This window comes from Erythranthe guttata, chromosome 10 (assembly GCF_056151865.1).
Source record: "Erythranthe guttata isolate IM_541 chromosome 10, IM_541, whole genome shotgun sequence".
Taxonomy (NCBI): domain Eukaryota; kingdom Viridiplantae; phylum Streptophyta; class Magnoliopsida; order Lamiales; family Phrymaceae; genus Erythranthe; species Erythranthe guttata.
The window spans coordinates 19,938,889-19,951,995 of record NC_142542.1 but is presented as its reverse complement, the minus strand read 5'-3'; the positions used below and the strand labels follow the sequence as shown (position 1 = coordinate 19,951,995).

Below are 13,107 nucleotides of genomic sequence, written 5' to 3'. Positions count from 1 at the left end.
GGGTAAATTACAAACACCCCCCTGAGGTATGGTCAAATTACAAAAACACCCCTCTTGTTTGGATAATTACAACCACCCCCTTAACTCCTCAAATTTAGTGGAATCTTCGAGATTATATGAAATATTATCACTTTTGTACCCGTTTTATCCCATTCAAACTCTACATTATGAAGCAAGATGATCATAATATGTGATTTTTGGCTTGTATATATCAGTTTGTGGTGCATCGGAAACTGTATTTTTACACAAAACGAGTACAAACTAGAGCACATTCCACGGAATCTAGATGATTATGTTGAATTTGGCACCATAAGGGTGGAGGTGTAAGAAAAAATTATAGTTGAGGGGGTAGATGTAGTTATCCAAACATGAGGGGGGTTTTTGTAATTTGACCATACCTTAGGGGGTGTTTGTAATTTACCCTATAATTAATTGCAACAATTTCTCTCAGTTTCGATGGAGTACTTAAACTCTCTGTTACATAGACACGGCAATTTGGTGGAGTATCCGCGTGTCGGAAACGTTTCGGACACGAAACGCGCGGACACCCTTCAGATACTTCACTGGGCCATGTCTGTAATTTCCCAAAAGTTGGACACGCGTATCTGAATTGGACACGCGTATCGGTAAAAAAAACGACCCTTTTTTTTACCAAGAAAAGCCTAAACCCAACTAAAAAACCCCACTTTTATTCTTTTTCTCACATCTTATTATTCTAAGCCAGAAGTTCACAGGTTGTATTTATTTGAATAACTTAATAAAAATTATAAGTAAACTGTAATATTAATAATAAAAATAATTTTTAAAAATTATGAAATGTACCCCTATATTTGTTAATATTTACACGTATCCCCCACGTTCCCGTGTCCTGCTTTTTTGATAAAATGTTTCCCGGTGTTCGTATCCGGGTATCGCCGTGTCCCCGTACCCGTGTCTATGTAACATAGCTTAAACTACATTTAAACTTAATTCACTGTGCATCTATATATATATATATATATATATATATATATATATATATATATATATATATATATATATATATATATATATATATATATATATATATATATATATATGCGCGCGTGTGTGTGTGTTGATATATATTAAGGTTGTACTGAAATAATTTCAGTGGGTGTCAGGAAAATAAGTCCTGTTGATTTACCCACATGCATGGAGCATCATTGCAACAACTATTTCCCTCTATTGCATTTTTTACCCAAGTTAGAGGGTAAAAAATTAAACACCATTTTTCCAATATATATATATATATATGTATGTATGTGTGTGTGTGTGTGTTTTCAGATATCTATTTAGAGGAAAGCTATGTGTAAAGATTGATCTGGTTTATTTTACACGCTATTGCACGAAAGTGAAGTTTACCGTGTATATGACTTCGGTTCATAAATAAATAAATTTCTTTTATATACAATTAAACTGCAATTCCAATAAACTGAGTTCAGTCCACAGTTAATGGTGGTACAATTTAAATATTAACAGCAAATTAAATTACAAAAAAAGGGCTACGTGATTTCATGACCTATTTGGAATCCACATCAAATATGTTATGGCTTGCATTTTCAACGCTTAGCCAATTAAAATACATATAACATATTTATAAATATACCCCTATACTTTTGATATTTATACATTTTCCCCAAGTTTTCGTATTCCTATTTTTCAGACATGCCGAATATGAATCTTGTATGTTTTGTTTGGCTTTTATCCTTGTGAACAAAGAATGAGGTTAATTTATTATAATATAATTTAATAAAAAAAAATTATTGAAATATTGAGCTCAAATTAGTGAAAAAGGTGTGGAGAGCATAATATTTTGCAGCCGGCCATTTAACTGTCTTTTTCTCCATTATATTTTCTTTTATTTATTTTTTAATTTATTTTATTGAGGTACTAATATGATCCCACGTACTGAATCGAGTATAAGAGATTTAGCCGTATCAGGACCGTTGGATCTGCACGTGGGTGTCAGATGATCGGGATGTAAAAGGCCCAATCTTTAAGGCCCATTAAACCGGATCTTGAATGACGTCATTCCATGCACGAGCCTCGTGTGCCGGCTGGGCCGGCCCACGTACGGCCCCACTGAATCATTTATTTGATTTTTTTTTCTTTTTTCTTTTTTCTTTTTTTTTTTCGTTGTAAACTGCTGTTTCTTTTTCTTTGGAGGATAATAAGATGCTGCCACGTGGCGGGCTTCTTAGCTTGTCCGTGGACCGTTTCAACGTGGCTCCCATTTACTTAGCTTTTTGCTAACGTGCATGCTTCAATCAATATTCTACATATTTATTTATGATTTTATATGATCATGTCAATTATGTTGGGAATTATATCCATATAAATATATTCGATTTATTTGGTGATGGCTCCTTTTTCTTCTCGAATTTATCATATTTTCTTTTTATTATGACTCCCTTTTTTTTTTTTTTTATCCAGTACCAATTAATAAATATTACAGCTCAACAATCAAATTCGATAAAGTCCAATATCAACAAGACAAATTGTTGCATAATGGGCTGCGCCGGCCCGGCCCAACAAAGTCGAATCTCCTAGTTATGGCTAACAATCGGGCCATATGAGTCGAGCTTGGGTTGGCTAGAGCTCATATACGATCGTACTTTATTATCATCGACTCATGTAATTTTTAAGGCTTCGGGTTTAAATCGAGCAAGAGTGTATCTTTCACTCATAAAACATAGGAAACGAACTAATGTGTGTGTTAACCCCACTCTCTCTACAAGCTGTGTTTATAGAGGTACAAACAACGGTCATCAGTGAATATCCACCTCAGAGTCAAGGTCAGCTATAGTAGGCGACGTGTGACTCAGAAGTCACCGGCACAAGACAAGAGAGAAAAGGAATGAAGAATGTACGGAGAGAGAAAATATAGAGCGACGAAAGTCAACTAAGTTTAAAATACATGAAGAAGACAGACCTAATTCAAGAGATGAGATGGACGGGCATGATCGACTACCCAAGATGGACGGTCAAGATAAAAGTCCAGAAACTTTTCCATTTAAACCGAACTTGAGTGAACCAGGATCGAGCCGTCTCAAATGAATTGGAAATGGGGCTCATTTTCAAAATGGATGAATCATTGGGGGCCCAACTCATCACATTATTGGACTAGAAATAAGTATAGTGTATTAATTTTGAAACAAATAATTAGCCGATTAGGGAACAAATAGTGTAACTCCCTGCTCTCTGTAGTATATAGACTCTTAAGCCTAACAATCAAAGTTGCACTAAAATAATTCATAATTAATTAAACAATAATGATTCTAACTTATTTCATATTTAATTATTGTAATAACTTAATTACATATATATATATGGACAATAAAACAGAGGAAAATGAAAGAAAAAGATGGCATACATAGATTAACGTTGGACTTGTTCAAGGTACAACACTGAACCATACAATTCAAGAACAAAGCCCAGAAGACTCTTATTCAACAGACATGAATTCAGAGGGTTTCAGACCATAATACCAACCTAATAATTTTTTTTTTTAAAAGAAGAAAAAATAAAAGAGAAAAATACAACACCCCCCCATGTTTGCTCTCATAGGCAACCAAAAAGAAACCCTACTCCTTCACCAATATAACAATCTTAAATCTTATTATTATACCAAAACACACCTTTGTCCTTCTCGTTTCCGTCCGCCTCCACGTAGATACACTCCTTCGCCTCTCTCCAAGCCGCCTTATAAAACGGGGTCCCGTCGAACTGATAGTAATCTCCAAGAATCGGCTTGATCGCCTTGGTAGCCTCCATCGCGTGATAGTGCGGCATAGTCGAGAACAAATGATGCGCTACGTGAGTGTCCGTGATATTATGGAACACCTTATTTAAAATACCGTAATCCCTGTCGACGGTGGCCAGAGCCCCCCTAAGCCAATCCCACTCCGACGAGTCGTAGTGCGGCAAAGCCGGGTGAGTGTGCTGCAGATACGTGATCAAAACAAGGAACCCGTTCACCACGAGAAGCGGGCCCCCGTAGACGCAAAAAGCCCAAGAAAGCCCTTTTGCTAAAACGAGGCGGTATAGCCCGTAGACAATAGCAAGAACACCCGCGTCAGAAATAAGGATCTGGGCCCGCTCGCGGTCCGAGTATATGGGGCTATTCGGGTCGAAGTGGCACGCGAAGCGGTTGTAGGGTCGGCCCGATACGTTGAAGAGGAGGTACAAGGGCCAGCCGAGAGTGAACTGGACAGTTAGCATTAGGATCCGACCTGGTGGGTTATTCAAGTACTTGGCCCATGGAGAAAGACCCGTTTTTTGTTTAGGCACGAAAACCTCGTCTCGCTCGAGCGAGCCTGTGTTTGAATGGTGCCTCCGATGACTGTACTTCCATGAGAAATAGGGTACGAGTAAGGCAGAGTGGAGGACTAGGCCAACTGTGTCGTCTAACCATTGGTGGTCAGAGAACGCGTGGTGACCACACTCGTGGGCAATGACCCAAACTCCGGTTAGGACACAGCCTTGGACGATGGTGTAGAGGGTCCATGCGAGGTAGGGGAGGGGGTGGGGGAGGGCGGGGATGTAATTTGTGGCGATGTAGTAGAAAAACGAGGCGATGGCGAGGTCCAAAAAAACGTAGGAGAATGAACGGGGGATTGAACGCTTGAAGCAGTGGGGTGGGATTGCTTTCTTTAGCGTGCCGACTGTGAACGGGGGCTTTGAGTGCGGGACCCGTTGGTGGGGTTCGGGTTTTGACTTTTTGCCCTCGGTTGGTACGGACATTCTGCCTCCTGCACCCATTGTTGTTCAACAATCTGCAGAGGGTTTAAAAAATAAAGATTTGATTTTTATTAGTAACCCATTGCACCAAAAAGGTAAACGAATTCTATTTCCAAGTCTTTTCGACAAATTGATCACTTTTGAATATTCAAATTTCAAAAAAGAAAAGAAAAAATAGTAAAATCGAACTAGTGGAGACAAATTGAAGAAGAATAATCTAAAGCACATTCGCACAAGAATCGGACAAGTTGATTCTATTCCATGTTGGACACCTTGACTATAACGAAAAAATACAATTAGCAGCCAGCTAAGTGACACATCAGGCATTATAATATTCTTGTTCATGCAAGATATTTATATTGAGAAAAATAAAGTTGCTTCTTTTATTATATTTCAATCAATAATACATCTCTGTATGTAACCATGTAACCGAATAGGAAGGGCGGCTAAAACAACATACATAATTGAGTATTAGTCAACAGTCAATATACGGCCGATCCAAGTCCATCATATGGCTAATCTTGAAACTGTGGACCGACTAATAGGCTGAGTGAGCATTATTTATAGAATTATCGAGTATTCGACCTAATTAGGCATTGAATCTTCCATTAACTACCCACTATTTATTATTACCTATACTACAAATCTCACCTAACCGTCATTATTCGAAGAAGAAACCCCACATTAAGAGAAAAAAACAAGCTTGCATAGCATACAAATTAAATAATATTAAGAGTATTATAGTATAGTGAGTTCATACAAGAAATGTAGGAATGGGACCAAATAAAACATCGAGAATATTATTGAATGGCGAAGGACCACGTGAAAAACACTAGCACCAAAACCAAGGTGTTGTGTAATGGACCTCGATTCTTAGAAACAATTCACCAAACTCTTGTCTGATTTGATACCAACCATGTGACACGTTCGATGCTCGAATTAAAAAAATCATTTTCAATACCAAACAAATTTGTACAGCATTAAACACTCTTTTTTATGAAAGATTATCACACATATTTTCTATTCGGACAAATTGTTCGATGCAAATTGGCGAGACGAAAAGAAATCGAAGCAGAAGTTCCGATAAAAAGGAGATCTTGAGAAAATCTGGATCTGATTGAAATTTAATAATGCAAATCACAAGAGGGTTGTGATTTGTGAATGACTTTTTTTTTCAATTTAATATTATATATATTTATAATATTAATATATATTGAATGCAATTAAACTCAGATGAACCAAAGTTATTGAATGATAGATTCTGCTGGTATGGCAGACACAAAAGAATGGTCTTTTCTTTGTGAAAAGTGGAAAAAAATATCTCAGATATTTCTCAAACACATGTAACCTTTCATCTGCTCCATAAACAAATTTAATAATAATTAAAATTTAAATCAATATTAAAAAATCAAAAGAATCCCGTGATAAAAATCAATTCTTGAAATCAGGAAAAGCTATAAAAACACAAACTTTAGATCCAACAATGAAACAAAGTTTCTGGCTCTGCATGTAAAAATCATCAGATCAATTTTCAATTAATCAATCTGGGATTAAAAAAAAAAAAAAAAAACAAATCATCAAATCCAAATCAAGATCTAATCACATGCATTACTGAATAACAGAAACTCCGAGATTTAAGACATTGAAAAAAAAAAAAAACAGAGACCACATCAAATAAGAACAGAAGAACATAGATCTATTCAAACTTTTCTAACACCCAAAAAACACACATTCCCATTAACGAAGAACAATGGAGTTACCTGATTAGGAAGAAAAAGATTTGATTTTTATTTGTTTTTCTTTCGACCCTTGTGTAATGGGCGGAAAGAAGAGGTGGTTCTGCTTCGCCGCCGGCACCTGAGTTATTGCTGCTCTATTCACGGGTGAATAAAGCAATGACCATCAATCCCTATTTAAGCTTTTTTTTTTTTTTTTTTTTTTTAAGTTTTTCCCTCGTCCGAAAGGAGAGGGCCCACTTTCACGTAAAATTAGACCATGCGCCTTCCTTTTGTTTGGGGCCCACGCGCCTGTTGCAGCCAGTAACTGGGCTCTTCAGTTTAGTTTGAGTCTTTGAGCAAAACAAAACTGACAGCTCAATTTTAATATTTAATTTCGATTTTCAATGTTCAATTCAACTTCCGTTTTTTTATATTATATTATTATTAATATGGGTATATTAGGGTATATTACAAACAACCCCCTGAGGTATGGTCAAATTACAAAAACACCCATCTTGTTTGGATAATTACAACCACCCCCTCAACTCCTCAAATTTAGTGGAACCTTCGAGATTATATGAAATATTATCACTTTTGTACCCGTTTTATCCCATTCAAACTCTACATTATGAATCAAGATGTTCATAATATGTGATTTTTAGCTTGTATATATCAGTTTGTGGTGCATCGGAAACTGTATTTTTACACAAAACGAGTACAAACTAGAGCACATTCCACGGATTCTAGATGATTATGTTAAATGTACGCCATATTATCTGGATAATTCTACAATTTGTATCCTCTCAACTATTTCTACTACCCGTACGTCTGACTTGAGCGTCGGAGGAGTTTTCGCCGGATAAACTCCGGTCTAGTTCACGTGTTCTATGTTCGCAGGTATCTCAGGATCATCTTGCACGTAAGCAGTGATCCACTTTGTTCTTCCAGCTCCTTCTACCTCAACTACTTAAGGTGATTTGTTTCTAGCATCATCACAATTATTGTTTTATAACTACATTCAATCCATGTAATTAGTAAATTTCTTACATTAACACTCTTTTATAATGGTTGGCGTTGGACGTAAGAAATTTATAAAATGGAGGGGTATGGATGCAATTTTTTAAAAAGAAGGGACTTTTTTATATATACACTTTACTTCATAGAAGATGAATGTAATTTACCTTATTAATATTGAAAGTGGGTTGTAATTTTTATTTTTAAATTGATGCTGCGCCGCAACGTTTAGTTTTATTTTATTTTGTTTTAACTCAGCCTAATTTTTCCTATATAATTTTTTTAATTGATTTTTTTTCAAGTTATAAATATGTTTAAATGTTTATAATTTATAATCGTTACACTTAATGAAATTAAAAAAGGTTACACTTAATGATCATGTATTATATAATATTTTAATTATATTCTTTTTTATGATGTTGAAATCCAGTATAATTGAATATCAGGTACTCAATATTGATATAAAAAATTAAATAGGCTGGGGCTCAATTATGATTTATGACTAGCACCAAACTTTTCCTACTTTACTTTAATTTTTAATTAATACATTAATTGTTTTGTTACTCCAAACTCTATTTCAATATAGCAACATACACTCTTCTGCAGAGTATCATTTAAATTGTGTCATATTTATTATAAATATATTATTCAAAACTAATACAAATGGAAAAGTATATATTATTAATTGCCCACAACCTATTTAAATATCATGATATAGTCCTAACAAATCACTAATTAATTTAAGCACAATCTTATGGGTAGGGTTCATTGTCATAACCTAAAGTTGTCGATTAAATTGGCCTATTTTTTTTTTTTTATGGTTCGAAAGTGGCCAAGTTGCACATCCAATTTTCTTTTTGTAATAATTGGAAAAAAAATCATTAACCCAAAAATGCCACAAAAGATATTATTACTTTGATAGAGCAAACACTAATAATTTAAAGAAAGTTAATAAAAAGATTAAGTGATTAATTAGTGAGGCAGTCGGTAGGTATACCGTTTACATATATGATATATGCATTATCGTTTATTTAATTAAGATTTGTAAGCAATGTTATTATTTTTAGTGGTTAATTAATTATATAATGTAAATGCATACAGAACATAATTTAATATGTACCTAATTTAAAATATCATGCTGACGGAGTTATATGCACAGCCACAAAATATAGCATCATCCAAAGGGCGGTGTTTGGTTTAATTTAGTTAGGTTTATTTTATTTATATAAGATATTTTTTTGTATCACACCTAATGATTCTGAAGATATGTAATAAGTTATTAAGAAAATAGTTACATTCATTATTATTATTATTATTATTATAGGCGAATGGCAAAAAGGCCCATCACATGGTCCAAAAAAATACAGTCTCTCAATTAAACTCATGTCCATATATTTAGTCTAAAATACCTTTCATAATATAATTCTTATTAATTCCATCCATTATGCTCTAACTTCCTCAATATTACATATTGACCTCGGATTTAAATAAATATATCACATTAACCTCAAAAATATATTTTTTTCAGAAAATAATTTTTTTCTGAATTTTTTTTTCCGGCCAGATTCTGGCGTTGACCGCCGGTCTCCGGCGTTGAAAAAAAAAAGATTCAACGACGGTGACCGATGGTCTCCGGTGGTGGCGGGTCAAAATTGAGATTAGGGTTAAACTTGGTTAATTGATGAAATTGGGCTAAATTGGGGTGTAAATCATGAAATTGGAGTTAAATTGAGTTTCAATGAATTATGGGTAATTTTGATATATATAAAAGGATTTTCCTTATTTGCAAAGAAGTTTGAATGGACTGAATTTATTTGAAACACAAAAAAGGTGGATGTCCCTCTTTTAATTAAAAAAAAAATTTGACTAGTCAAACTACTAATAATGCTAAAATTAAGATAAACCTTAAGCTAATCTGCCTTTATTAATTTTAGAATGCAAGAAAGATGCAAATGCATCTGATTCATTTGTTTGTTGCTTCTAATTTTGAGTAATGAGAGTTTGTTGCGTTTATAAATAGAATTTATGTTCACATATGAACACAATAATCATCTCATAAATTCTAAAGCATGAAAAAGTAGTTTCTCGTTTTAATTATGGTGGTATTTAAGTAGGCATTCGATTGTCGGGACTTCATACCCAGGTCTCCTCCATGTTGACAATTGTTGCCAAGCTATAGCTAACAATCTATCCTTCAACAATTTGCTCGATTTGAGAATCGAACCCCTGACCTTGGCTACAATTGCTCGAGTTTGAGAATGAAACCTGTGACCTTGGTTCTGATCAACATGTACGAACTCATGCGCTAATAGTTGTCTTAAATTTAATTGATATTAGAAAATGGGCAAATCCTAAACTTATAGTGCATTGAACACACACAAACACCAACAATACTCGATTGTGAACCGCCCGTACCCGTACCTCCCCACGTGCGAAATTGTTGTCACATGTGCACTAATAATTTCATATAAAAGTTGAGATCACATAAATTATATTTAATTATGTTTGCAATTAAAAAAAGGTCCACTAGTAATCAAGGAATAATTTAATATGTGCACTAATATTTGGGCCGTGTGATTTAAAACATTTCTTGTGAATGCATTCTTAAAAAAATATGGCCCAGTTAAATAATTGTGGGCTTCGTTTTATTTGCCAAGAAAAAAATTGGTAGTAGAAGTCAATTGTCGTTTTTCTTTCTAATTTCTATTTTTATATGGTAAAATAAATAAAACAAAAGACAGCTGTTCGACACGTGTCAAGAATCGACCAAAGATGTCCTATTATGCCGCCACGTGTTCATTCGGTGCACGGTGCACCCACCTGTATTTCTTCCATATATACCCTAGCGAAGCCCATCACTATTGTGTATAGAAGTTTAAATTTTGGTAATTATATATTCTCAAAAGAAAAAGAAAAAGAAGGGCATATTCGGTATTATTTGGTGAAAATGCAGTCAGCTAAAGAAACAGCGAGTAACGTAGCAGCTTCGGCCAAGGCCGGTATGGAGAAAACAAAGGCCACCATGCAGGAGAAGGTTTGACCGTTGACCTCATTTTTTTCAATATTTTAATTAATTAAATAACTAATTATAAAATAATTCAACAGGGGGAGAGGATGACCACGCGCGACCCGCTCCAGAAGGAACTGGCAACGGAAAAGAAGGACGAGAGGAAGTACGGGGCCGAGCTCGAGAAGCAGGAGGCGCGTGAGCATAACGCCGCCGCCGCCAAGCAGGCGGCGTCCGGTGGTGGAGTCGGGTTGGAGGATCCGAACGCTGCTGGTGGTGCTAGGACCGGGCACGGCGCGGGAAGCACTTTCTAAATTAGGGTTTATGTGATGTTATAATAATTAATTAAGTTTGGTTAACTGCATTTGTTATTAGTGATGGGTTGTGATTTTTTCTTTTTTTTTTTTTTAAGTCCACGTGTTTTTTAATGCATGTGAAATAAAATGTGGTGTGTATATAAAATAAAATTTCTTGCCATCAATTAAGCACGACGCGAATTTAATTCGACTTAGATATCATTGATCAGTTTATACAAAAAATGTTAAAATTTTAAGAAAAAAAACAGATAATGTCCAATCTTATTCAAGTTATACCGAATAAGTGACACTATTTCAAAATGAATTATTTAAATATATGGCAGAAAAAATTGTGCTTGTTGGCTCCTGGAATTTATTTATTTATTTATTATTAATATATAGTAAAAATATGAAATAATATTAAGAGTAATTAAATTTGTTGGGAGGGCTAAAATTCATTTGTTGATTTAATAGTGAATTAGGGGATTGAAAACAATCCACTAGATTTGCTACGAAAAAAATAATCTATTAATTTTCTTTGAAAAGAATCTTATATAGTAAATTCTGAAAATGTCATATGATTTTTAAGTTACTCTAATGATTATTACTTTTATATATATAAGATACTTGTGATATTAATAATATAATTATGTATAGATGAATGTAATGGATTATATTAAAAAAATGATTTTGAATTTTTTTTTGTTTAATTAATTTTTGAAATTTCAGAATCAAAATTAGTCTTTTCCACTTGCGTAAGAAAATATATCTAAAATGTCAAATTACATTTGCAGCCATCCAATCTTCAACACTATATTTAATTAGTGAACAAAGAAGTCCGATCTCCAGTCGTCCTCATCCATGAACATAAAACGAATTAACAAAGGTCGTTACTCCCACGTGTAACCGAAACCCATACTCCTAGGACACGTGTCCCTTACCGAGTATAGAGTAGCTTATGTTAGAAGCACACGTGTTCTTCATCTCCCACGTGTCACCTTTCCCCATGCACGTCCAATATCTATTTATTGCCATATATTTTTCCTCCTCTCTCTCTCTCCTATATTTCACACACACACACAAACACACACACTAAACAGCGCTGAATTTACCGAAGAAAGAAAAGATTTGAAAAAAATGCAATCATTGAAGGAATCCGCCGCCAACGTGGCCGCCTCGGCCAAATCCGGCATGGAAAAGACCAAAGCCACCGTTCAAGAAAAGGTTCCCTAATTCATTCATTAATTAATATAATAACATTTTCTCTATTGTTTTTTTTTATTAATTTAACAATATATAATAATATTATGTATATATATATAAAACTTGAATTAGTACAGATGGAGAAGATGACGGCCCACAATCCGACGGAGAAGGACATTGCGACGGCGAGAAAGCAAGAGAAGATCCACAACGCGGAGATGAACAAGCAGGAGGCGCGTGAGCACAACGCCGCCGCCAAACAGGCTGCCCAAACCGGCGGATCGTACACACACTCCACCACCGGCGCCCACCAGATGTCGGCACTGCCCGGACATGGGACCGGGCAGCCCATGGGGCACGTGACCGAAGGGATGATGAAGTCTCACCCCATCGGCACGGCCACCGGCACCGGAGGGACCACCGCACACAACACTCATGTGGGTGGCGGTGCTAATACTGGCTACGGAACCGGCGGTGGTTATACTGGATAGAGATTAATTAATTTTTTTTTTTTTTTTTCTTTTTAATTGTTATGGAATAAAAGTAATAGCCAATGGCCTTGTTTAGATTTTGATTAGCATATTTAATTTGTTTTCTGTATTTTCTGTTGTTTTTTATTTGTAGTTGAAGTATCTTTTTATGTACACTGTGTTGGTTGTTTTAGACTGAATTTTGAATTGAAATAGCGTCACAAATTGATCGTTAATTTAACCTTAATGATATTCAAAAAATATATATAAATATACACAATGGCGAAGTCAGGATTGTGAGGCCAAATGAGTAACGCAAAACAGAATTAATGAGAATAATGATTGTTCCATGATTGGTGAATTTAGGATTTTGAGGTAAAATAAGCAGTCAAAAATTCGCTCATTTACAAATTATTTCTTTAATTTTTAATTCGTTTATCAAAATCTCAAAAGACCGTATAGTATAGTAAGCATATTTTGCTAAAAATCGTTACAAAATTGTACTATATACCACAAAAAGAAGTGTACTATATATAGAAGATGTCTATTAATAAGTAGTCAACAAATAGCTCATTCCAAAATTATTTCGTTAATTTTATAATAGTCCAACAAAATAACAAAAAATCGTTATTTAATTA

General features: G+C 34.7%; 3 protein-coding genes across 3 annotated transcripts; 2 read left to right on the top strand and 1 right to left on the bottom strand.

The window, feature by feature from the left end:
* Positions 1 to 3,373: 3,373 nt before the first annotated feature.
* Positions 3,374 to 6,837, bottom strand: FAD2 (fatty acid desaturase 2). Its single transcript, XM_012978937.2, has 2 exons — positions 6,522 to 6,837; positions 3,374 to 4,796 (listed from the first exon to the last, which is right to left on the bottom strand). The coding sequence occupies exon 2, from the start codon at positions 4,780 to 4,782 to the stop codon at positions 3,631 to 3,633; it is 1,152 nt and encodes a 383-aa protein (XP_012834391.1). The 5' UTR covers positions 4,783 to 4,796; positions 6,522 to 6,837; the 3' UTR covers positions 3,374 to 3,630.
* A 3,563-nt stretch (positions 6,838 to 10,400) lies between these two features.
* On the top strand, positions 10,401 to 10,977 carry LOC105955183 (18 kDa seed maturation protein). The gene is made up of 2 exons (XM_012978884.2): positions 10,401 to 10,527; positions 10,599 to 10,977. Exons 1-2 carry the CDS (start codon positions 10,441 to 10,443, stop codon positions 10,812 to 10,814), a joined length of 303 nt encoding a protein of 100 aa, XP_012834338.2. The 5' UTR covers positions 10,401 to 10,440; the 3' UTR covers positions 10,815 to 10,977.
* An 876-nt stretch (positions 10,978 to 11,853) lies between these two features.
* LOC105955181 (late embryogenesis abundant protein 46) lies at positions 11,854 to 12,705 on the top strand. Its single transcript, XM_012978883.2, has 2 exons — positions 11,854 to 12,020; positions 12,137 to 12,705. The coding sequence occupies exons 1-2, from the start codon at positions 11,934 to 11,936 to the stop codon at positions 12,488 to 12,490; spliced, it is 441 nt and encodes a 146-aa protein (XP_012834337.2). The 5' UTR covers positions 11,854 to 11,933; the 3' UTR covers positions 12,491 to 12,705.
* Positions 12,706 to 13,107: the final 402 nt, after the last annotated feature.